Raw genomic sequence first — 27,535 nt, 5'->3', positions numbered from 1 at the left:
TACAGGCCTGTAAACTGGCTGTAAAACTGTTCTATTTGGAGTACACATTACTTCATGATCACACTGTAAATAAGCAAAGAGCAACTTTGTTTTTTGCTATTGGTATGTGTAATCTACAAGCAGTTTTACAATCATAAGAAAGTAGAGCAATGTAGTAAATGGCTCAAGGTTTTGTATTCCTAGCAGAATCCAGTTTGACAGTATTTAATTTGCTTTATAGGGTTACTCTGTTGCACTTGGCTTGTAAAATTGTTGCTTCTATGAGGAACTGCAATAGTGTTTTAGACAGGTCTATGTTTAACATATAAGAAATATGTCAAAACAAAGCACAACTTTTAAGCAGTCCCGTTCTGCTGTGGTGGCAGCCATTTTGTGGGCTATGCTAAAGGTTGGTTTTAACTTACCTCAGTGATTTTGCTTTCATAGAGTGACTTGAAGGGTTATATTATCTTAAATGTTTGCTTCCCCCCCAAAAAAAAATTACCCCACAGTAACATTGAAGATTAAACAGTAAGTGATACCCATCAGGCACACAGTGACCGCCAATTAAAAGTATTGTTACTATTGTTATGTAGTCAGCATTAGTGGCATATTTGTAAATGAGAAGAAATTACTTGTTCTTAAAGACCATTAATTAAAGCTTTAATTGTGGCCTTATCTTTTCCTTCCATGCTGGCTGACATACAAAGAACTTGTTTTGCAGGTCACGCTGTCTTCCATTTTCATAGACTTTCTTATATGTTTATTCCTTGTGTTATTTTCTCATGTTTAATATAGGTGAGTTTAGGATATATGGATGCAGAGATTGTGAGCCATAAGCTTCTATGGAGATATTACCTCCTAGTATTATTTTTGTCCCAATGGTATACTGAAGGAAATGGTCAGTAATAGAACAGCCTGGTGGAAAACTCCTGTGGCGTCATTGTTTGGTCAGAGCCTAACTAGACAAAAGATATGAGCAATCCGGACCTTGCCTTATAAAGAAAAATGTACACCATTCACACAGCTTTCCTGTTAGATTTGTTTAATTCTCATTTTAAATTCAGTACGGTACAAGCTGTGTGAAATCTGCTGATTTCTTTAGTAATCCATTTTGTAGTTTTGATTTGGAGACAAAGCTAACGCCATTTGCCTTTATTTTTAAGCAAATCAACCCATGTTCATAGTTAATAAGGGGATTACAACTCCGGCCACATCTATACAGGAGTGATTTAAATGAAGGACAGTCTCTAAAAGAAACTGATCCCTTTTGATTGAGGTATAGAAAAAGAAGGGAAACTAACAGCCGTAATCTGATTGTATGGCAATAAAACCACAATTTTCCCATCTTCTACAAATTCATGCAGTAACAAAAAAAATGTAAAGGCAGATGAAGGGTGCAACCATGGCAACACATAGATTAGCTTGATGTTACAACTGACACGTATCTGAAAGGGTTCTTGCTCAGGCTGTTGGGTATTATGTGAAGAGAGCACAAAACTTGGAAGCAAGAATTAAACAGCATGAAAAAAGGTCTGATTTGATAGTGGATGGAGATAGCCACTCTTAGGCAGGTGGGGGTCATTTAATCACATAACCCCTGGCAGCCAACCAGATCCTAGCTTTCATAGTGTGCAGTACACATGAAAAATAAGATACCGTCTCATGGGTTGAGATGGATTACAGGGGCATGTATGGACATTGTACCTCGTTCTTAATAAGTCCCAAAATCCACAGCCCAAAAAGCCTGCATCAGTATGTAAAAGCATGATTATAGTTGCTTTTTATTTATATAACTTGTTTATCCTAGTTCATGTTTGATCATGTTTTCTTTTAACTCCCCGGGTTCTAGAAAACAGTAGTGACAGTTATGTAGCATTATGCAGTGCTCTGTGGTTACGTTCTATGTATTGGCTGTAGGCATGCTCATACTGTGAAGCAGCAGAGAGTGTATGTAGGGGAATAAAGGCCTCATCGTTCGTAAATAGATCTGATTGTGAGCACTACATTTAAAGTAGAAGTTTAAATAAACATGTCACATTGCATCCTTCATGCACATTTATCAAAAATCAGGTCCCTACTCTAGGTAAAAAGTCACCTTCCTATTAAAGTAGGCTTTTGGCATCTGAAATAAGAAAAGGGGGGAAGGGAATTACTTGTTTAAGAGCAGTGCAGAATGTCACATTAAATGCATCAGACATTTCTTTGTTTAAAGCCATTGGTTTTGTTATGCAGCAAAGCAGTAAAACGAAGGATGATTTCCTGACTTCTGCTCTCCAGCTGAAAACAGCCCTGTAAAAAGCACGAAAGAAAGAGGCTCTTTCGCTTTTGTTTTTCCCTGCACTTTGTCCTTACAGATACAAGATACACCGAGGAATGACACTTAGAAGAGCTTTAAACCTCACGCTGAGATGTGGTAGTACAGGTGCAGGAGACGGAGTATTTGTTTTATAGTCTGAATGGCTTGTATGCTGGGAGAATAGAATTCTTTATGATGGAAGAATAGCACAGACTGGGAGAAAACACAGAAGCTCACAGTAACTGTTCTGTCTGCACAAATAATCCTAAACACAATTTTTTGATTAAGTGCGTCTCAGATGATTTCATTAAATCATGTTTCTTGGCAGGTTGGCTTGGGTAGGTTTCCAGCTCTTTACATCTTTCTTTGTTGCTTGAAATCCGAGTGCAGATACCTTAACATTGTAACTTCAGATGATGTCCGGCCTATGACAGTGAATAATAAAATGACATCTGTGAGATCAACTATGTTTCATACAGTAGTGCTTTGATACCACATAGTATTTCCACATCAGTTTCACAGCAGGAAACGTCACGGTAGTGCTCTATCAGGGTAACACGGCTCTTCTACTATCAGTCTTCGGCCTCCTGTCTTTATTCCCCTCCTCGCATCGTGACACTGCTCTTGTCACATGCAGCCCTGTCCTTCCTAGCATTATCCCAGCAGTGGCCAGGTCATTGCTTTCCCACAAGATCAGCACAGTCAGTTATTGCTGAACTTGAAGCACTGTATAATAAATCACATTTGTTTCCTCCCAAACAGATCTACACCTTATTTAGGAACAAGTAAAATAAGCATAGTGACTTTATTTTTTATAGCCTTGGATTGTATAAGTGGTTAAATATTTATCTTGCAGAAACACTAAATGATAATTGTGTATTAGTTAGTTATTACTCTTTCTTTATTTAACGCCGACCTGTATCACAGTACTGTGCAAGAGACCCTTTTATTCATATCAGTCCTGTCCCAGTAGAACTTACAATCTAAACTTCCTAAAGCTGGCCATGATGTCTCGCAGCAGTGTATGGCCAACTGATACCCCTTGAGCCACCCGGGATCTTCTCGGGCTGTGCATGCAATACATTGCATGTGGTCCTTACACATGTGATATATCGTATTCAACCCGTTCCCTACCGGGAGGTTCATCCTCTAGATCTCAACCAATGCACTTGAGACCGCGCATCAGAAAACATGCAATTTGGGATAAGTTCACCCGCTTTATTGTCCCGACCCGTCCGAATCTGGTGAAATCGGCCACACTCGCAGTAGAGAGGCACACAAATGTATACTTACACCAGATCACATTATGGCCCTTATTCAGATCTGATCGCAGTACAAATTTGTTCTCAAAATGGGCAAAACCATGTGCACTGCGGGTGGGGCAGATGTAACATGTATAGAGTTAGATTGTTTCTGTGCAGATTAAATACCGGCTGCATTATTCTTACACTGCAACTTAAGGCCCCCATACACTAGCCGATTTTGGTCAGATTTAGGCCAGATCAGTCGGATCTGGCCTAAATCGGACCAAAATCAGCTAGTTTTGATGTCCCCTCAGATCGGATGCGCGGTCCCGTGCGCATCGGATCTGCGTCGGGTGGTCGGACCTGCTGCACGTCCGACCACCCGACTTGGGACCTAGTGGGGCGGTGCGGCGGTGGAGGGAGCAGGGGGGGCTGGGGACGCTGCTGGGGACACAGACGCTGCGAGGGACACAGGCGGCATAGAGCCGGGCGGGGGGAGCCGGGAGCTGTCAGCACTGAATAAAAAAAAAAAGCCCATACAATGAATGGGCGGCTTGTGATTGGCTGAGCGCTCTCTCAGCCAGTCAGCAATTGGCTGAGAGAGCGCTCAGCCAATCACAGGCTGCCCATTCATTGTATACAGTAGGCTTTTTTTTCTAACACTGACAGCTCCAGGCTCCCTCTGCCCGGCTCTATGCCGCCTGTGTCCCCCGCAGCGTCTGTGTCCCCAGCAGCGTCCCCAGCCCCCCTGCTCCCACCAGCAGCCCCCCCCCCCCCTGCTCCCCGGGTTTTTTACATGTGATAAATCGAGATGATTTATCACATGTAAAAAATGACACATCAAGTGCCAATCTAATCAAGCTCCCCCGGGGAGCAGCCGGGGAAGCTCAGGGGGAAGTCAGGGGCGACTTGTCCTAAGGACAAGTCGCCCTAGTGTATGGGGGCCTTTAGATTTCAGTTTTAACACACCCCACCCAAATCTAACTCTCTGCACCTGCAGTGCAGCATGGTTTTTCCCATTTTGAGAACAAATTTGTACAGCGATCAGATCTGAATAAGGGCCTATGTGTGTCCATCTACCTAACCAGTATATCTTTAGTCCTTAGGCTGAAACCCATGCAGGCATGGAGTGCACGTATAAACTCCATGCTGTTCACATAGGTACTCATCATTGCAAGGCCTGTTCCACCATGCATTGTAGTTACGAGGTTAGTTTGCAGGTCATTAGGATTCTGGCATGCTGATTGGGTGTTTGGCAAGGTGTCATTCTTCTAACATATTTCCTTTGTGTAAGGACAGTATAGCTTTCTACATGTGTGTCCAGCAGATTCAGGGCCTCTTTTAGAGACTATGCATATGTAAGGCATTCAAATAACAAAAGACGTAAAGTGATGGCTTCGGCCTGCATGCTTATTTGTACAAAGGAAAGGCAATAACTGATATGGAGCAGTGCCTGTCTGTCTCTCATTTCCTTCAACTACTGAATATTTTGCTTTCCACATCTGGTGCAGGCCTATCAGTCATGTTATCGCCAGACAAATGCCTGAGCATTGCAGAGCATAAGGAGGGCCCATGAAGGTGAATTCTATTTTAGCCATTAGGTGCCTGGTAATCCTATTTATGTCTACCCCACAGAAAATAGGAAGCCGGCAGTTACAATGCTATTCACTTGTCTCAATTCATTTATAGATGCGTACAATCCATGAGGTCTGGCAGCTCGTAAAACAGAATTCTAATGTTTTTCAAGCATTAAAAAATCATTAACAATGGGAAGCCAAAATGCAGAATGGCAATCAGCCTATGACTAAATTAAAGATTGATAACCATAATGAAGCTTTTATTAATGATCGTGCATTTTGATGACCTAATGAGGAGATCACAAACTGCATAGCAAATAGGAACGTTTGCTTAGCCACAGAGAAGCCTCTTTTTGTGATGCTAATGTGTGGCAACATCTGCTATGCAGCAAAGGTGGAAGGATGCATTACCTGATAGGACATTGTGAGTCACACATTGACTCAGTATGTTACCATCCCACATTCTTCCTTATCATTGGTTTGGAACGCACTGTGCAAACTGAAAGCACAGTAATCTTTAGATAATATTAGCATTATTTTATATGCTACTCATTCGCCTGATTTTTTTACAATTATTTTCTAAAGCACTAATGGAATTTGTTCCAAAGTGCAAGACGTCACCCGCCTTTTGGCAGCTGTGACTGGCCAACACCCAGTATTTCATTGCGGTGTATGGCTGTTAATTACAAAGCAGTTGATCTTAAGGATGATATAAATATTAGGTTCCCTTTCTAGCTCTTAACTCAGTTCCCAGGCTACCAAATCATATATTTTTAATATGTGACATGACTATGTGTTTATTCAGTAGAAAAGCCTTAAGGCCCATACACACTGGGCAATTTTCAGCTGAAAGCAGCTCTGTTTTGTCATTTGAGCTGCTTTCTGGCGATGACCGGTCGAACGCTGATGCCCGATCACGCATCATCGATAGCCACCGCTCATCTGCTGGTATCAGCAGATGATTGGCAGGGTGAGCGCTTTCCATAGTGTCCTGCTATGGAAAGCTGTCCACCCAGTGGCGTAACAATAGCTCCGCAGACCCTGCGATGGCTTGGAGACGCTAGGTAAGTTTGGGCACCGCGGGGTCTGTGTAAGCTATTACGGGGTTAATGGGGGGGGGGGGGGTCTCCGCCGAATATGTTGCTGCTGGCAGGGTGCCCTCCTTCTCCTCCCCTCCTCACTGCTGCCGCCCAGTCCACTGCTGCTCCCCCGGGAACAGCAGATCCTCCTGTTAGAATGTCACTTTCAAAATGGTAGTCCCTCACAGTAGACGGTTATTAAGGATGCTAGAGGAGGTGGTGACCTCGTCTTGCATCCTAAATAACGGTCTGCTTTAAGGCAGTGGCCATTTTGCAAGTAACAGTCTAACAGGAGGAGCGCCGGAACCGCAGACAGAAGGATTTTCTGGTCCCAGCAAGCAGCAATGGACTGGGCGGTGGAGATGAGGAGATGTGTGTGTGTGTGTGTGTGTGTGTGTGTGTGAGAGGGGCGGGGAGGGGTACACAAGCTTTAGTTGCGGGGGAGGTGCCCAATTCAGAGTTACGCCACTGTGTCCACCTCTGAGGAAAATCGCTTGCACAGGCAAAAATCGCTCAGTGTGTATGCACTAAACGGTTTTCAGCCCAGCGATTTTCCCCATCATCACTGTCCATTCACGCTGGGGAAAAAATGCCCGATTTGTATGCACCTTTAGGAATTTTGAATGACATGTATTTTGTCCCACATTCTAACATGGAATAGGTCGGCCAGACAGCTCGCAGCACAGTCTGGTGGGGTTATTATAAAGCAGACATTTATTCCAGCAAAATCCAACAAGCCGACTAAAGAGCAGCATTGGAAAAGCCAAGGGAATATATAAGTACTGTAAACGTGCATACAGGAAAGTATACTTTATTGAAAGTGACACTAAGTAAGAATGGAACAAAAGTGCAGATTCTTGGCAGATGAAGTTGCAACCAATGTAGATTTTTAAAGATTTGGAAATTGAATATGTAATAGTGGTTGAAATTAAGATGTCTCCGTGAGGTTTCACGCTCTCATTGAAGAGCTGTAGTCTCAGATAGCTGAAGCAATGATGTCAGCAGTCTTTTGAGCTTAGCATGAAGTTTACAAGTGAGCTAAGAAAAAATGATGGCTTGTTTTACTTACATCTAGTCACAATTAAATGTCATTTTTATTTTGGTTTTGGGAAGTTTGCCAGTTTGCAGCTTTATAAGGTTCGAAAGGTCGCCATTTTGGACAGCTCTATTCTTCCTCCATTGCAATTCTCACTGTTTGCTTGTACATGTGGTGGACTGGCTCCAACTCATGCTTACTTGTCTGTCTGCAAGATGTTACATTAGCACTTTCATCATATGACCCAAAGAGCACCTGTAAGAATAGTGTGCTGTCAACTCATTTTGGGGGTTATTTTGGTTTACTCCTGGCAAATTCCTTCTTAGATGGACAAAACCATGTGCACTGCAGGGGGCATATGTAAAATGTGTAGAGAGAAATAGATTTGGGTGAGTTATTTTGTTTCTGTGCAGGGGAAATTTTGTTTCATCCCACAATATATCTGTCTTCAATATGAGTAGGAAAATTTGCTTTACACCATATAGCAAATTTCGCTTTACACCATACTTTTCCTCTGTCATAGAAAGACGAAGGGTCTTCCAAATTTTGGGGGTTCTCTTAGAATCACAGGAGTAGCAAGCCACCCCTCTCTAATCTAATCACTGCATATTGCATCACTCTTCAAGGGGTGTACATACGGTGCGGTTGCCTTGCTATTCGATCCCGATCAAATTGCAAGGCAAAAGCAATCGATATAGACTAAATAGTACAGATCTGTACAATATAATCTTGCCTGCACAGTCTATTTTCTAGATTTTGATGCCACAGGCCCCGCATTGGGATCAAAATGACATTGAATGTGTTCAATTCTGATTTGATTTTGCTTATATAACCAAAATCAAATGGAAAAATTATCATATTTTATTTATAAGGTGCCACAAATGTTTCTCAATGCCATAAAAGGGCAAACAATAGAACAGTATCAAGGCTCACTTTCTTTCTCCAACCCCCTCTTCCCCCACAAACATACGCCTCTCCAGGCTCATTTGCTTACCCTGAGTCTCCAGGCTCACTCCATTACATACTATGGGCTAGAAGGGATAAGCCAGAGTCACAAACGTCAGTTAAGGGGCCAGATGTACTAAGCTTGAATAGTGAAATAAAAAAGAGAGTGATAAACCACCAACCAATCAGCTCCTTCCTGTCATTTTTTAAACACAGCTTAGTACAACTAGCCCCTTGACTGCTGTTTGTGGCTCTGGATTATCCCTTCAGCAGATTGAAAAACTCCCCAAAACCTAGGATCTACTCTCTTGTCTGGTGTGTGCCTGGTGTATACCACAGATCGAGAAATGCTGCTTTAAACAGTACTTTAGGTTTTTTTTTTCTCTTTGGTATGCTGGTGCTCAATAAAGCAAGTAGTCTACTTTAGTTTCATGTTGGACAATTTAACGAACATTCCAACGAGGTGATACCATGAAGGTGTCATTACTAACAAAAAAATGTCAAATATATGTAAGACATAAATATGTAAAATGTTCCATATCTGTCACTTCCTGAGGAGGGGCAAATTGTGTTGACATTTACAGCTTCAGCAACAATTTTTCATACATGAATGGTATTCTGCTATTTTGTTTATTTGTTTTGAAGTGCAAACCTACATAAGTGCCAATGCAGTGTGGCAAAAAAATGATGGTTGAGGAACGATGGTTTTTCTGGTTGAGGAATAATTAAAAAAAAAAAAAAAATGTTGTATATTTGCACGGGCCACAGTGGTCACATTCACAAATCCCCTTAAACGTTTTCTTTTTTTACTTAAAACTGATGTCAGAGGGAAAAAAGGAATCCTTTATGTAAGTAGTTTGCTAATAAAGTTAGATGTATTAGTCAAGTATGTTTTTAAAGAGGGTTCTTATGATATCACCTTTTTCTTATTCTATTAGAAAGGCATTGTGTGGCTGTTGCATATTTTTACAATATCCAGTTTCCATTTTGTTATGTTAGTAGATTTTTTGGGTTGAACAATGTATATGTAAATTATTTGTTGAGAATTTGACTTGTAAATCATAGAAATGAAACTCTGCTTCTGTTGAATTAGTACATATCTGTATATATTGCAGAAAATGAATTTATTAATAGTATCAATAGTCTTGTTCGGGGCTGGGAAGGGTATACAATTATAATTTTTCTGGACGAAAAAAACACATCCCAGATCCATATAACACATTGGATCAGGGATGTATTATTGTGGCTCAGAGGGCTGGTTTTCGGGGATAATGCTTTGTGTGCCTGAGGCACCTGAAGCATAATCCCTGATAACTGCCAGTTATCTGGGCTAATTGGATAGCTCACCGTGGACTGATTAGCAGCGGTAAATTCCCATGGCTAATAGGATACCCTGTATTATTGTAAGTTGTGTCTAGAGTATATTAGTGTTTACATGTTTAGCGGACATACAGCGGGTGTCTTTCACTGTGTTTGCTAGGCAATACATTGCTCTACACTTCCCTGGAACATTTTATAATTTTAAATTAAAAAATATATAGTATTATCTACTTGTCTGAATATAAATATTTAAACCAACCTTTTTAGGTTTCGTCGCATCCTTGTTTTTATTACGTACTTTGAGAAAAACATGTTATCACACTGAGTGAAAATTGCAGGGCAAAGCAATACATATTTTAAAAGACATTCATTTTGTTTCAGATCCTGGGGCTTTAAAGAGGTCATCCTCCCTGTGTGGCCTGTAAAAGCTGTGGCCTAACAATGGATGCTATTCTCTGTATAATAAGACACAAAATAAAGCAATATAGCTTTTTTAAAAACCTAGCTTTTTCAGCTACACGTTCTTCATCCTTCCCACAAGCTATGGTTATAGAGATGATATCACATGCATTTAATATCTGTATAACCATACCCGATAAACTAAATATATGGTTGCAACTTTTAATATTTCACTAGGTCCTCGAGGTTTAAACATATTATTGCTAAACGTGGATATTCTATTATGTAGTGGATATTAACGCCTTCTGTACCAGAACCTTATTCAGTAAAGTTGGATTATAACCAAAAACAGCAAGTGGTAAGGCAAAACCGGACTGAACAGAATTCTAGGTTTTATTATAAAACCACACTGGCTCCAGACATTTATAAGTGAAAAAAATAGAGGCGGCGAATACCTGAAAAAATGAGCAATATTAACCTCCATTCAGTTTATTTGCAAATATAATTTCTTTATGAAGAAAAAAAAAATAGTATAAGTATATACTATATTCGAGTGCAGCATTATCAAACTTTTGTTGATTTACTGTATATTAATATCTATGAAGCTCCCAAAAGGATCAATGTCTACACTAGCCAAAATTATGTGGGTAAGCTGATTAATGGAACCATTGAATAAAATATATTTGCAGGTTGCCAAAATAGACAAATAGCCCAGGTTCCAGGTCTCGTTCAACTTTTTTTTTGTGTGTGTGTGTCCATTTACTATGTATGGAAGATAGCTGCAAACGGGATGCAGTCAGGATCCTGGGAGTCACCATGCCATTGGTCACAATAGCATCTATGGCAGGCATGGCCAAACTATGGCCCTCCAGCTGTTGTGAAACTACAAGTCCCATCATGCCTTGCCACATTTTTGCTATTAGCGAATGCTAAAACTATGGAAAACCATGCTGGGATGTGTAGGTTCACAACAACTGGAGGGCCATAGTTTGGACATGCCTAGTCTTTGGAATCTTGAGTAGTAGGGTTACATACTAGTGGTTAGGTTAGCATTAGTCTGTGGGAGGGGACAGTCAGGGTTAGACTGCTGATGGGGATATCTTAAGGGTTAGTGTGAGAATACACACCAAAATTTGCCAGGGTTTTGACTGTCAGAATTTGGCTGCCAGTATTGTGACCACTGGGAATTTGCACGTGTGTAGTTGCAAACAATTGCATAACTAAGTCAATATCAGCATTGCATGTGACTTTGAATCAAGCCAACTATATAAAAGCACTGGGGGTATTCAATTCCCCAGTATCAATGTGTTGTGCTGTCCTGGAATGGCATACTGTGTCCTGCTGGCAACACAACTTTTCCATTACACCCATAGAGATGTGAGGGAAATCATATGATGTCAGCAATATGCTCATTGGTTGGCGGTATTTCATGCGGAATTGAATACCCCCCCATTGTGTTTGTACATTGATAGGACTGCACCGATGTTTAATAAATGTTTGCCTTAAAAGCTAACAGAAGCAGAAGTTACTAGGGCTCTCCAGAACTACAAAAAAAGCTGGTTGTCATTCAACTTGGTAATTGTGCATCTTTTATGCATTTGTGATTGTCATATTATCTGCCAAAGGCTGCAAATGATAGAGAATATTCCTTTATGTATCTATGTAATGCAAATATGTAATTTGCATTTTTTTTTTAGAACTAATTCACCCACAAAAAAAGTGACATCATTCAAAATCTGTATTTGGCATGAATTAATTTACAGGCTTCTCTTTATTTGTCTAATGCCTCGCCTGCACATAGCAAGACAGACCCCACCCTACTTTACAGTCTGTGGTTTGGAGCATTGCCGCCAGGAATCTAACTACACAGGTGTAAATTACCTGCAGATTAAATTGAATTGATAGGAGTCTGCAAACTGTATTGTGTTGTGGTAGAATGATTACAGCTACTGATTATGCAGCTCGGTGAAGCCAAATGACTTCATCCTCTGCTGTGTCCTTCCGTCACTCAGACTTATCTGTTGATTTATCTGTTCTATAGTTTGCATGTAAAGTCAGTTTTTAAACAGGTGCCAGCTTGACTTTGACAACTCTAGAAAAATGTAAGAGGCAGGGATGGGAGGTGAGGTCTTTATGTCACTTATAAGGCCTATACACGGAGCGATTTCAGGGCAATTTCTAAAAGATCTCACTAGATTGCTTAGAAAATTCCCCTACATCACTCCCTCTGTAATGGTGGGTACACACCAGGACGATGCAGCTCGTGAGTGGGTCATTAGGGGATTGTACGACACGCTCACGATCTGGCGCAGCCTACGACCCGCTCAGGAACTGCATCCGATCTGATTGTGATCCAATCGTGACCCGCACCCACTTGAATGGTCGTTTCTCAGATCCTACCTGCTGCAGGTCGAGATTGTATCTAAGTTGGCTCATTTTGGGCCAAATCATCCTAGTGTGTACCCCACATAAGGGCTATAGCGCTGTGCGGTCCCACCGGTCAGTGGCCCTGACAAATTGCTCAGCACACAGTGCTGCACATATATATATATATATATATATATATGTATATATTTATATATATTACCTTTTTTTTGGTGCTGTTTTCATATTTTAAAATAACTGGACCAGTTATGCAGCCCTGCTGAGGAAAGTTTGGTCACATTGCATCCTCTGTATGTTCCGACTTTTCTCCCACAATCCAAAAAAGTACCGGTCCATAAATTGGCTTGCAACAAAAAATTCTGCCCTAAACATGTGTGTACACGTGTTCAGGCCAGACTAGATGGGCCAGGCGATGCTTATATGTTGTCAAATTGTATGTTTATGATAACATACACCTTATTTATATTCTCCTGACTACACTCGTGTCCCATCTACTGGGTTTCTTAGAATATTAGTCAGTGCTATAAAGTGTTTGATAACATTTATTAACATCGAAACAATATTTTGAGCAAGGCAAACACTGCTACGTGTCTCACACATTTTTTAACTCAAACAATAGATCAAAGGGAATCAAGTGTGAAGACTCAATGATGCTGACTTGTACTGTGAAATGTAATATTATTGTTGTATACATAGCAATTGTGAGACAGAGGTGGGAAATTGATTAAGAATTGAGTAAAATTATACCCAGCTGCACAGTTTCTTTGTGCATTACAACTGAGGTCACTGAGGGTAAGAGCTATGTCAGTATAAATTACTATTTAGTAATTAAATAAGCATTGAAATGTACTGTATTACCTCCAAACTACACAAAAATGTGCTGGGACATGTAACAGAAATACTTGTCCAACTGGTTTCCAGTCTCTCTGTTCTTTCAGCTCTATTCCTTCATCTTAAATATTTCTGAAAAGTACCTGCAGCTTTAAATTAAAAATTAAAACCGTATCGTACCGACAGGATTAATGTAGAAACATATTGCTTACAAACTACATATGACATTGGAAAGTTCTTGGACAATATGAAAGCACGTCTGTGATTGCAGACCAGGGAATGATTGACATGTGGAGAAACTGCTCCTAAACAAAAGGATTTTTTTTTTGCATACATTTAATTACTAGCTCTTTTCATAAAACATAGTTGTCATGACGAATGCAAAGCTGTATTTTGTTCCATGTGCATTGTGTTCAAAAAAGAACATTTATGATAATGATTGTCAAAAGCCTATATATTGTATAATATCTACACTACTGAAGGCAAATGGAATCAAAATATCTGTGTTTTAATATTCCTAGTGGGCAATTAGCGGTGGTGGCCTCATCGTGCCACTAGAACAATACTTTGAGGGCACTAAAACCACCAAGTTTGACTTACATGGGGTATGGATTGATAAATCAACAGTAACCCAGTGGACCATGAATATGCTGACGGGGTCAAAAGGTCAACATGGGTATTTCATCGACAGTTTAAAAAAAAAAAAATCAAACAAAACCGTTTGACAAATGGGTTTGTTTGTTATATTAGCCTAACTCTCCCCAGTGTCTAAACCTAACCATCAAAAATCATGAAAAACACGTCAACCTTTTTTTTTCGTGTGTCGACCATATGAATGCTGACCTTTTTATCCATGTCTGCTTTTGACCCTGTCAGCCTAAAGCCCCTCACACTGGATGATAAAATGAGCAATATCGTTCATATTAGCCCTTGTGAGCGATGTCAGTCATTATATTCGGCCAGTGTGAACGCACCTGCCAATTGGATGATGCATGCTCACATGGGTCATTAATGATCCGCTTCACCATCTGTGCATGTATATACAGTATGAGGGAGTGTATCGTTAAGGAGGATGCGCCATGGCCCCTGCCGGCATCGGCAAGTGTTCACTTATCGGCGGCAGTGTACCTCTCCCAGTGTGTACCGGCCTTTATTGTAAACCTATTACCCGTTGAGCATCTTGTGTTGACCTGCTGACTGTATATCTACATGCGGAGACCCCTAACATGTCACAGAGGGGAGTAGGCTGGGGGAGTTTGTTGTACTGTATTATATGCATATAAAGATCTGTTACACATTGCAAAGAAGTCAATATGGCCTCTAGATTTTTTTTTTTCAGAATTAGCTTATGCTCCTTCTCCCTGTGTTACATATGTCTCCTACATGAGTGCTAGTACCACACCATTTATTGTTCCCCTTATGAATGAGTGACGCTGAGATTTATCCCCCAGCAAGCAATGAAAAAAAAATGATTACACATTCAAATAGAACAAAAGAGGACCCCATAGTGTAGAATACCCCTCTTTGCAAAATAACCGCCAGACGGTAAAGAAGGAGGGATGCCGACTTGAAGTACTGAAGTGTGTAGCAGTGTCATGGGTCAAGAGCTGGCCCTCATCCAGAATAGAAAGCATCATTTATCAAGAATAACGAGCAAAAAAACAACTAATTACTGTGTCCACTGATTGTTTATACTATGACACGTATCACACCGGCCTGCTGCAATCCAGAATTTTCCTGTTCACATCAGGTGATGTTCGAAGAACTAGTTTCATAGTATGAACATCGGTTCCAATTATGCCATTTTGGTTCATTAATTTGCTGACTGCTTCTAGAATTGGCATTGGAAGATTTGACATTGCCACATGTAGGATATTTATTGCATTTTACATTTATATCCTTAAAATGTTCTTACAAAAATTTTATATAAGACTGGCAAAGTGTCATTGTACTCTGGGAAAGGGTATGAAGCTGGGATAATTTACAAGCAACACTTTCAGAATTCACCAGCTGTATATTATGAATAATGAGTTCTAGCTGTATTAAATCCAAGTCAGACATGAGGATGTAAAAGACTGTGCCAGTAAATGCTGGAACAATAACATATATATGGCTTCTTATTTAACATTCGTTTAAAAGTCAGCACACAGCTCTTTTTAGCATGGCATCACTTTTATGCGAATCTTAGTAAGGGGCTGTAGCATCTGATTAATCTAGGACCAAGATAAGTTATTCCTAATTCGTGATTGCATGTAATAGCTGCAGGGAAGTAAGCAATGTTCTTCCATGATTTTGATTATCCATAATGTTAACCAAAAAAAAGCAGTTAGAATATCAAAGAATGCGGAACATGACACTCAGTTGCTAGGCCAAATGTGATTCCTTTCGGCTGACAAGAGAATTGATTTAGCAATTAATAAACTTACCTGGTGGCCTTCTTGAGACTTACTATGGAGGAATTGCTGGCTAAAGTCTTTGTTCTCGGTCTTTAATATTTTAATGAGCCTTCAGGCTTAGCTGCTTACAAATGAGTAGGGATTTCTAAGTGTTGTGTTTAATGTTTTTACTCCGCAAAGGATGGTGATTAGAAAGCTCTTGTTTCAATTTCCCACAGGCACACTGCCGCAAGCAATAAAACCGAGACCGGGCAACATATGTGAATATCGTAGTATGGCACATTGTGACCAAAAGATTTAACTTTTCCTTTAGACTTTATTTAGTTAAATAAGACCTGACTATTATGTAACTTTAATAAGGTGCTTTTTGAAATTGGTCTTCTATTTAAAGTGAGTTAAATATCGCTAAATCAGATTGAATTAGATTTAGATTTCAATTTCTATTATGTTTTGAGTTAGCTTGTTTTGTTTTGCTTTTGTTTTTGTTAGTTTAAATACTTTATCAGACCAACAGAAACATTTACATCGTTCTAGCAAGTTGAGAATTAGCAGTTTACATCCGCAAGGCAAAGTAAAAGATTTATTTTTCATTTTGCACGCTATACAGTCTTATGCTTTTCTTGGAGCACTCTTGAGTCATGTACAATTTTGCTGATAATGGCAATCTGTGCATTAAGGAGATGATTCTGCAGCTCTGAAATAGACACATGAATTCAGAGGCTTCATTTTCAGCCAGTTTATAAATAGAGCCGTGAAGGTGACGAATGTTAAATGCATGAATTTTTCTCTTCAGAGCTGCACTACCACCTACATAAAAGATTCCCACTTTCCCTGGGGCTTTTTATACTTTACCAACTTAAAACTTCTTGTATTCTGTGAATTTGGGGATTGCTCACCAGTAATCACCAGTTTTTAGTCAAGCCATAAGGAGTATAGAGGAGGACTGTGAAATGTAATGCATGTCGCCACTGTCTAGGGCAGAGGAGGGGCATGTTAGGCTAAGAGGAGGGGCATGTTAGGCTAAGAGGAGGGGCATGTTAGGCTAAGAGGAGGGGCATGTTAGGCTAAGAGGAGGGGCATGTTAGGCTAACAGGAGGGGCATGTTAGGCTAACAGGAGGGGCATGTAGGGAAAATGTTTGATATAGGCATAGCTCTGATTTAAATTAAACTTAGAATTTACAGTTCTACCTGTAAATACACAACTATTAACTTGATATTTTTCTAGTATGGTTTATAAGGTATGTTTTGATTACTAACAAATTCAAACATTTTAAGCTCTAATTAATTAAATAAATCATGGTAAAATAAATAATTGCACAATTTGTTTTCTCAGTGGACAATATGTTTGTTTTGGCTTGTTTTAAACATTAATTGATCTAGGATGTTTTTATAGCCCAATAATCCACGTTTACAGTGACCTGACCAGTTTTTTTTTCTTCATTTTAGATTCCTTCCTGGACAAGGGCTGATACTCTATCCACAAATAGGAGATAAACTTGATATTATATGCCCGAAAGTGGACTCCAAATCTACTGCCCAATATGAATATTATAAAGTCTACCTAGTGGATAAAGATCAAGCAGATAGCTGCACTATAAAAGACAAAACACCGTTGCTGAATTGTGCTAAACCAGACCAAGATGTGAAATTCACCATCAAGTTTCAAGAGTTCAGTCCAAACCTCTGGGGACTGGAATTCCAGAGGAACAAGGACTATTACATCATATGTACGTATGCCTGATTTTATTTATTTCTTATGTCAAATTCTGCTGTATGAATTGTTGCTTTGTCTAGCGGTAGATGTATCTTTTACTGACAAGATTACTTTTAATGTCCACTGGTAACTTGATCTGAGACAGACAATATGTATCAGAATATATCAGCTAAATCCCCTTTCTAAAAATCAAAGTGTTTTCATATTGAAAATAGATTAACATTGGGTTCCTGTGGCAGACACAGGGAATATAAGCTACTAGATCTGATATATAGGTCTACTTAAATAGTTGGGGTATCAAAATCTCCTCCAGCAGCTTGAAAAAGGGGTAGAATGAAAAGGCATCTAATGTCCCCTGGCTTTTTAGCAGCATTAAATGGGTTTGCAGGCTGAGAACTGATCAAAGCCTGCAAACCAAGAAACACACTTTCATTACCTCAGACCTCAAAGCCCAGTTGCTAACCTTTTTGAAAGTACTGCCCAGACTATCATGAAATATAATCATTTTTCGGCTTTCTAACATCTTTTATGACCTGTGAAGTGGGTAAAGAAGTGCCTCGGGAAACATTCGACTGAAAATCTCCGGCTTGCATGCGGACCTCATTAGTTCAGCTTACACTGAGATGATCATTTATACTGACATGGATAAACTCAGATATGTAGGTTTGCCTAAATGTTTTGTCCTATCCTTTTTTTTTTCCTTCCATTTCAACTAACCCTCTTAATTAATGACCCTCCTGCCTCAGTGCAAACAATCTAATTCCCTAACCAGTTGCATGATTTGGCTTAGTGTGCGATGCAGTCAGTTGGATACATTTTAGTCATAGAAGATCACAGAATTGTACATCTTTTTCCTGCAGACTGGATGCAGGCCACTAAATATTTTATTAGATTCCCTTGATGACAACCGGCAGAGGCTGTGTGGTAGGATATTATTGTTTTAAGACAACAGCAGCGATGAGTTCTGTCAGGCATTATATGGTGACTCTGCCACAGAAAGTAGAAAGTAGTAACCTAACACCTACATAAACCTGCTTTATATCTTGAGGCTAAATACACTAATTCAGATTTACAAATTTATTATGGGTGGTAGTAGGGTCTTAACACAGTCAGGCCCATGTATCATAAGAACAACCTTATCTGAATTAGACCCTACATTTGCAATTCAGTTACCAGTGAAGTGAAAAAAACAAACATCTTTCTGTGAACTAATGTCGTACACTAAAGAGGCCAACCAGGACTGAGTTTCTCATTGTAAGTTCCCCCAGAATTCAGTAAGTGATCAGATCAGATCCGGTAGTTTTGCTTTTACACTGACAGGTCCTCAAAACAATGTTTTAGCACAGAATGGTAACTGATGCTACCTATGTGCAAATGATCACTATGGAGTAAAAAACACAGCTGTTATAGAACACACAATTGCCCCATATCTTTTTAGAGTTCCTTAGAAAAATGACATATAATTTACAGCCATTGATAGCTCAAGTAGAAATCCACTGGAAACATTTGTTACATTGGTTCAAGGTGTAAAAAAATGTTTCAATTGGAACAATTTCTGTTCACAAATGTGATTAAGGAAATTGTATGTCTGCATAATACTTACTTTTGTGTAAAATATTTCGTTCAACTACTGTGATCAATTGCTGTCCTCATGCAATCACCACTGTAACCTCCGTACAATAGACTGTTAAAAAAGGTGTGAGAAATGCATTACCACAACAGTTCGTACAGAGCCCATATTCATTGCATACACACTGTATTACACATTTCGTACATCATTTGCATTGGGTCTGTATAGGAAGCAACAAGATACAAATGCATGCTAGAACACACTAAGTGATTTCACATAGTCAGGTATCCTTACAAACAATCCAGTATTGCAGCTTTAGCAAGGGATTCGGTATGTAAGCCCGGCGGTCGGAATCCTGGCGTTTAAAATGCCGACGCTGGAATCCCGACTGCTGAAATCCCGACAAGGGGGGGACGTGGAGCGCCCCACCCCCCCCTTGCGGGCTCGGTGCCTCGCTACGCTCGGCACGCTAATTTATTCTCCCTCTATGGGTGTCGTGGACATCCACGGAGGGAGAAAGTTTTGGGATTTTGGCGGTCGGGATTCCGACCACCGAGAAATTGACTGCATCCCTTAGCAAGAACATAATACTTTTTATCATGTCAATTTTCTATTAGTTTGTTTGTAGTTTAATTGAGTTTTCACTAGCCAGTCAAAATGTTGTAACACCATAACAGTAATGTTAGTGCTGCCAGCACTTGAATTTCTCCATTGGGCACCATGTAGTGGCCAACAGCACACAAAACACTTAAATTCACCCATAAAAGTGAGGAACAGCGTTTGTCTTTTATTCTATAGGCTGTATTATTCATTTTAATAAAACTTAAGGTCTTGGTAGCTTTCAGGTTTTAATGAGGCAATGGTCTATTGCTATTTACCATTGCATGCCACCCAGATCTATGGAAATTCTAGCATATTGTCTTCATTCAGTGACATTTTGTGCAATTGTCAGTTTATGCCAGTGGTAGCCAACTCCAGTCCTTGAGAGCTACCAACAGTTCACATTTTCTGGATCACGTAGCTGTGGCACAGGTGCATTTATTACTCACTGACACATTATAAGTGATCCACAGGTGGAGCTAATTACTTCACTTGTGATTCTGTAAGGAGACCTGGAAAACGTGCACTGTTGGTAGCTCTCAAGGACTGGGGTTGGCTACCCCTGGTTTATGCTGTTGTAAAGTGTTCCATACTTTCACATTCCAAAGACTCATCAATATTCAGCCAATGAATCGACTAGGAACTAGTGACATCAATGGGACTTATGCTCTATATTTCCTTGGGCCTTAGAGATTTCATAAGTTTTGAAATCGGGTGCCGGACAGTTTCCCGACAGTCGGGATCCCGACAGTGATTACCCCAACGTTGGGATCCCGACAGTCAAAACCCTGACACTCGGGGTCCTGACGGCCACCGCCTATTCTCCCTCGTGGGGGTCCATGAGGCCCATAGAGGGAGAATAAAATAGCGCAGCGAGCCCGCAAGGGGCTTTGTTGCACTTGCCCCGTTGTCTGAGTCTGGCCAGTCGGGATCCCGACGGCGGGCTAATGACTGTCGGGACCATGTACCACACCCTTGAAATATAGGCTGTATTGTCAGGAATATTGGTTCAACCCAGAAATAGGTTGATATCTTGGATTTAGGCAACAGGTACAATGGAAGATTATATGCAGCTTCAATTCTTACAAACTCTTTAATATTGTAGCACTACAATGACAGTTTAGTTTATTCATTTAGTTTTTTCCATGTGATTTTATTTATAATTCATGTTTACTTGAGGTTACTAGTTGTCTCTTCTTGTAGAGGGGAATATGTTAGGCTTATCTGTAATTTTAAACTTCTTTGCAGAAAAACCATGAAGTTCTGTAAAGTTGTTGTTAATTAGCCCAAGCTGCAGCAGATAGTATGATGCAGCTCACTGCAAAGAAACGAGGTTCATCATCAGGGCAAAAGTCTAACAATGGCATTTATTGGGTTTACCACCGGCCTGTTCTCTGTCAAAGTAAACGGCATCATGCCCATCTAGCGGTTATACGAGGAGAGTGGAGTCTTTTCTAAACTGTAGTGTTATATTCCAAACTGTCAGTTGGCATTAGCTCAGTCAGTGGTAAAATCTCACCACTAAGAGATGAACTCTGCCTCAAAATGATGTTTTCCACTTCAGTGCCACTTGTAACGCAATTACTGGGTCATTAATATCATTGCATGCAATTAGTGCCAGTAGAGCAAGCCTGTGTCTTCCCTGTACCATGACCCTTTGTTAGCCGGGGAATTCAGCTGATCAATTCAAACTGATTTGTGGATAGTGTTTTGAAGCCAAAATATTGTAATGGTTTAATTACAGTAATTGCAGTGTTGAGTAGTCACTGTGGCTGGGAATGAGTTAAATCATTAATCGCGAGGCCCTCGATGCATTATAGCTATTTGTTGCTGTATTGTGCGGAACATACATTATTTAAACCTTTTTAATTATTTTTCAGTCTCTTCTCATCTTTGTACCTCACCGTTGTCCACTGATTTTTTTTCCTGTTTTTATTTCCTGTTAATTGCTTATTTTATTGTTTATTCCAATCTTTTTAATGAAAGCCCTCTAGTCTTACTGTAGAACACGCATGTAACTATAATTCTAGAGTTGCTTCTGCCAATATTATATTGCTCAGAATGCCCCGTGGTGTCTTATCATGTTAGTCAGGCCACTCATGTAGGCAATGTTGGGCGTTAAAGTAATTTTTTAAGTCTAAATTAGTTAGGCTTCAAGGCTACATCAGAGCTTTATTTACATTTTTATTTATTTTTGCAGGTTGCTTTTGTGCTTTGCATTTCTTTTTCAGTTTATCTTCTATTATAATGAGTACTGCTTTTAGATAGAACAGACTCATTTCTGTATAAGGAATTATAGGGATACCTAAATCTTTAGACTGCATGAAGTAAGCCATTAGATTGTAGTGTCCATAGGACACTCCTTACTAACTCTCCAATCTCTGCTGATTATCTTGTGTGCTTAAATGGAAGAAAATACCGCCCTCCGCTGCCAGCAGGGCGGAAGAAAGACGATTTATTACTGCAAGCACCATTTGATCTTCTTGAGAAACTGCTGGCTTATTGGTCTATGGCCTGGGAAGGTACTTGTGTCCTTGTCACTCTTTCTCTTTGCTATCGGCAAGGATGGCAATGAACTGTTCTTTACAAAGACAGCTGTGGTCTGTGAAATCTGTGCTCATTAAATCAAGACACTCAGGTTTAAAGTGCTCCTGATAGCTATTGAAAGGCCGGCACATGAGAAAAAATTATAATGTTGCTTGTGTGTGTGCTTTCGCTTATTTAAACTTTTCCATCTTGTTTTGCATCACCCTACAATGCTCCACTATAGTTCAAAATGACTATTCAAGAGTAGGGTTATGGATGCACTACAGAATATTAATCTCTATACTCTGCTCTTCTCTTGCCACAAGAATTTCGTTTGATGTGGGAAGACTTAATGCATCATCTACCTTAATAAAAAAAAAATGTTTTTCCCATGTCTAGATAGCAGACAAAGTATATTTGAGTTCATAAAGTCGTTGCATTACGAATGATAAAATCCTTGTTATTCTAAAAGTAAAACTAAAGGTAGAAGTACCATTGACATTCTAATACAATAAAATAAAGAGATTTGAATTAAAAGAAGCGAAAATACAAAATCAAGGTTTGTTAATAACCAAAAAAAATGTACAATGAGTTTCAATGACTAAGAGGTCTATGCAAGCAGTCCTAATTTAGTCAGTCTGTAACACGCTATGCTGTCGCAACCCAGGCAAAGGTGGTAGAGTGGGCTGCATCCTGCACTGCTTTCCTAATGGCCCTGAATTTAGTATCCTGCTAGCAACAGTGGATACAAAATCATCAGCAATCATCAGCAATTTATTGCTCCAATGTGGAAGCAGCTGATTCCAAGATCAGCTGTGTCAGTGTTCCCTGTTGCCACTACTTCCATAGCAGTATTACTTAGCACTGCTAAGTCTGACTCAGCAGGGCTAGTGTACATGGGTAAACTTGACTTCATGCATGCAAATATAGAAGGAGAAGGGAAGGGACCACAGTTAGGTTGCAAGGACATTCATAAAAATAAGGTCGATGGAAGTACATTTACTAAGGAGAAAGTCCTAACAGAACTCTCAAGACTGAAAGTGGATAAATCAATGGGGCCAGACGGAATGCATCCGAGGATACTAAAATAACTAAAAGATGTGTTGGTAGCGCCATTAACAGATTTATTCAACCAGTCACTAGATACAGGTGCAGTTCCAGAGGACTGGAAAATAGCAAATGTAGTTCCACTGCACAAAAACGGAAGGGGGGGCGTAGATGTGGCACATCTAGAATTTAGTAAGGCATTTGACACTGTCCCACATAGCAGACTGCGAAATAAACTTGAAAGTGTAGGATTGGATTATAAAACAATTAAATGGATAAGAACCTGGTTGCGGGATAGAAAACAGACAGTTGTAGTAAATGTAGTGCATTCTATGGTGGGACATGTTACCAGTGGAGTACCCCAGGAATCTGTACTTGGACTAGTGCTCTTTAATATCTTTGCTATCTTGATTATGGTGTACTAGCTATTTGTGATGAGTATTTTTGTAGCACAGCAAATGGCAGTTAAGTTGCCAATTAAGTATAGTGATGCATGGTGCGGGCCACTCATCAGGCCACTTATGCCCTTTTTTACCTTAGATTGTGTACTTTTTCCTTTTGTTGTGATTTTCCTTAATTTTGCTTTTGTGTTAATTGGGGCTATTTGATGCAATTTGATTATAGGTGTATGTGAACACATCTGTGTGTGCGGCACTCAAACCCTCCATAAATTTCCTTAGATATTGATATATATATATATATATATATATATATATATATATATATATATATATATATATATAGTAGTTATCACATTATCACTGAATTCTCACAGCTCGCTCCATTATATTGTGCATGTGTTATTGTTACGTTCAGCCTAATGTCTATAAACATTAGTACAGCAGTACAATCTCTTTGCTTGATTACCAAAGCAGCTTTCACTGTATGATGTTGTAGAATTACATGTATTTGTCTAACTGAGTAGGATTTCAGTGTGAGTAGCTTTAAATGGGAAATATCCTTTCAGAAAAGCTAAGAAACACTAATGAATTCTTGCAGATATTTGTTTGATTAGAAATTGATGGCTTTCTTTCATTCCCCAAAGAACTGCTGTAAAAGAAAATGCCTTTGTTTTCATCGTCTCAGGTCTCTTAACCCAACAGTTTAATCCCAACCTCAGCGTTTTTTTTTTACCTTTCATCCTGTAGACATAACATTGGTTGTTTATGTTAAATATATTGCAAGGTATTATTTTTTTTTTTTAAAGTCACAAAAAGCAACATTGCAGATGAGCGTTAACTCAGCAGACTGTGGCTATGAAGGTTTTTTTAAGCGCAATTACCAAACACAGTTGGTTTCAAAGAGGGGTATCCAATTAGCTGTGATGATTTTGATTGATCAATGGTCATTATTAGGCTAACTAATTATAGGCTTCTCTTTTTATCAGCCGAAAAAGGGACCCACTATAATGCAATAACAAATGGGATCAAGAAGATCCTATGTTATTATGGCTCCGAAGGCTGTCTATTGCGGATTATGCTTCGGGTGTCCGATGCACATGGAGTATAATCCCCAATAAGTGCCAGTTATCGGGGCTAATTGGATAGACCACTGCGAACCTATTAGCAGTGGTAAATTGCTGCTGCCAATAGGATAACCCCCCCCCCCCATAGTGTACTACTGCATAGACATAAAAGTGTTCTGGATATTATTCGTATTATTAGTATTACATTCTTTACTTTATACTTGTCTTTATGCCTGCAGTGTTCTGCTTCTATTCAGTTTGCTTAGCACTGTGACACTTGCTGACATAAAGAGCTGGCTCACCATACTCCCAGCACGTTGTATGTCTTTGTCTAAAACCTGCTTTCATATGTTATTTTTGGCCATCATGACTTCTGTGTAAGCTAAGGTCACTAAGAGTAGCATTGCACTAGTAATGGGCAATGTCCCCTGTCTCTTTAATGTTCTTTGGTATTAGAGGAGTTAACTATGCACACATTTAGTAGCTGAGATTACCCGGGGATCATCAAGCTGATGACACAGTGACATTGCATTAACTCTTGAATGTAGCTTGTCACATCAGGCATATATTCTGGACTGGATTGGCTAGAAAGGTTACTAATTATAAAAAAAAAAATACAAAATCCAACATTATTCACTATAAGGCAGGCAGACAAATGAAAACAGCCAGAGCGTGCTTGTATGGTCTTGCTGCCAAAGGATTTTCTTTGATAAGAGAGCTGTGAGCTTGATAATCCTGTGAAGCGGACATTAGATCAAGTACAGCTTGCAATAAGGATTGCTTCTTATTAATGCTTGACTCTAAAGGCTTTCACTTCTTTCTGTTTTACCGAGTAGAATAGATTTTTTTTTTTACGGAGTCTAGGGATGTTTATTATGCCTGCCTCTCTCTCTCGCAAAGCCCAAACGGATATGACTGGAGAAATGAATATTCGTTTAACTAGGCTTTAAAACTCCCAGGTAATTCATCTCACACTATGATTAAATCACTGCATAGCGTGAACAGAATATACGAGAGACTACATTATAGACAGTAATTAGAGAACAGATACTCTATCTAAAACTGAGTACAATGCGCCAACCAAGTGCAAAGGATGGATCTTCTTTTATTATTATTATTTTTTTTCCCAGCGTTCATTAGTGAAAGTATATGTAGGAGCAGAAACCCAGCCAGCTTAGTGCTCTATCTGATTAGTGCAATGTTACTGTCTTGATAGGCCAAAATCAGCCAAGATCTATGCAGCAGCTTAGTCTCCTGGGAGGCAGCATAATAACGATCAAATGAAGACATATTAAAATGTAATATTACTTCCCTTCCATGGGGACTATATAAAATCATAGCCAGAAACAGATTGTGCCTGCTGCTTCGGTTTTAACTGCTGATTCAGTAGCTTTTCATTTTGAGTTAGCATTTCAAACACTAAACAGCATAGATAGAAAGGCAGATAAATAGACTGACAATGTCAGATAAAACCTAGGACTTATGAACCGGCTTCTTGGCTGCTACAAGAAAATGATGTCGGCACCAATTATTGCCGTATCTTCCTAGCAGCATATGTTACTGCTGCCTGACCGGACAGTGGTGGTGTTGTGGCATAGGCAACAATGGTTCTGTATGCTGTGGGATTAGCCTGGTCAAAAGTTAGACAGAACTTAAGGTCCACAGGTTCAATAGGTTGGCATGTCAATAGTCGACACAGATGCTCAACACAAGGGTTTGTTTAAAAAAAAAATTCATTTACCATTGGAAATAGCAACTGTTGAACATACAAAATGTGGTCAATAGGGCAGCAGTCATTTAGACAATCACTATAGGTTGTCACTAGTCCCAAAAAGGTGGTTTTCATACTTTACTATCCAAGTGGGTTAAGGGCCCATGCACACTGGGCGACTTTGAGCTGAAAGCCACTCAAAACAGTCACTCAAAACTGTATGACCCAGCGATGAGTGGTGAGCGCTGCTGGGTGCTCCCGCAACATCGCCGGGAAAGCCGCTCATCTGCTGGTAATACCAGCAGATGAGCAGCTTTGAGGATGGCTTTGCATGCGCTATACAAGCCATCCTCCCCCCTCCGTCGGTGCCGGGCAGGGGGAAAGCCGTTTAATGTGTATGCACTGAGCAGCTTTACCTGCAGCAGTGATTGTCGTCATCGCTGTCCATACATACTGGGCGTAGTTGCCCAGTGTGTATGGACCTTTACAGTGAGAATATAATAGTGTGCTGATCATAGCAAGGCACCATGCCTGAAGCATGACGAGTGAAGCGGTACACTTATAAGATGTCCATGTTAATTTATATAGCACCAATAAATAAACTAATGTCGACATTATTCATGTTGTCCTAATACTTGTATCACCCTATTGACCATATCTACCTAATGCATTTTGACCTATTTCATTTGTTGACCTATTGGGTGTTGACCTATAGACTTTCAACCTAAGTTCTGTTGACCCTATGACCCATACCCATTCCAAACAGCTATGACACCAATAATCCATAATACAGGTAAATAAGAAAAATACCCTTTCGTCAGGCTTTCTCTCATGGTGTTTTTCAGATTGTGACAAATATAAATGCAGAAATAGGATAAAGAGTTCTCTGAACTTCATTCATGGTCAAGTTTTATTCCAGGAGGACCATTATGCATAATTTACACATCGTTATTTTATTTTAAAATGGTCAAATACAAAAGATTTCCAAAGTTTTCTATAATTAAGTCGCAATATAAATTATACAGCAGCACTTACTAATCAGATCACGTACATTGTATCAAATTTTTGTTGTCAGACTAGGCCCAAGGGGAGACATTACAAGTCAGGATAGACTTCAAATTATTAAAGGACCCTCTAAAGCCATTATCTGGCTAAGCATCACTGATAGTCAACAACTGTTGGTGCACCGATGATTGCCAAATCTTGCCTAAATAATAAAGGAGTGTTAAGCCATAGCGCCATAGGTACAGGAAAAAGCAACTCAGGATCAAATGCTGAACTATACATGCAGACATTAAATCTGATAAAAGTAACATAAATCTATTTCATATTAATATCATTGTGTGGTTTTTAAAGTCAAATGACAACATTAGGCAATATTACATTTATTGAAAAGTCCAGAGATTAAAAC

At 39.6% G+C, this 27,535-nt stretch overlaps 1 protein-coding gene across 1 annotated transcript in view; it reads left to right on the top strand.

Moving 5' to 3' along the window:
- The window catches only part of EFNB2 (ephrin B2), a 44,285-nt gene that overhangs the window by 5,144 nt on the left and 11,606 nt on the right, over nt 1-27,535 (top strand). The window contains exon 2 of the mRNA XM_083168655.1: nt 16,938-17,218. Coding sequence (XP_083024781.1) covers nt 16,938-17,218 — 281 coding nt within the window. The remainder of the gene's footprint in view (nt 1-16,937; nt 17,219-27,535) is intronic.

This window comes from Crinia signifera, chromosome 2 (genome assembly GCF_055691185.1).
Source record: "Crinia signifera chromosome 2, ASM5569118v1, whole genome shotgun sequence".
Lineage (NCBI taxonomy): Eukaryota > Metazoa > Chordata > Amphibia > Anura > Myobatrachidae > Crinia > Crinia signifera.
This window is presented reverse-complemented; position numbering and strand designations above follow the sequence as displayed.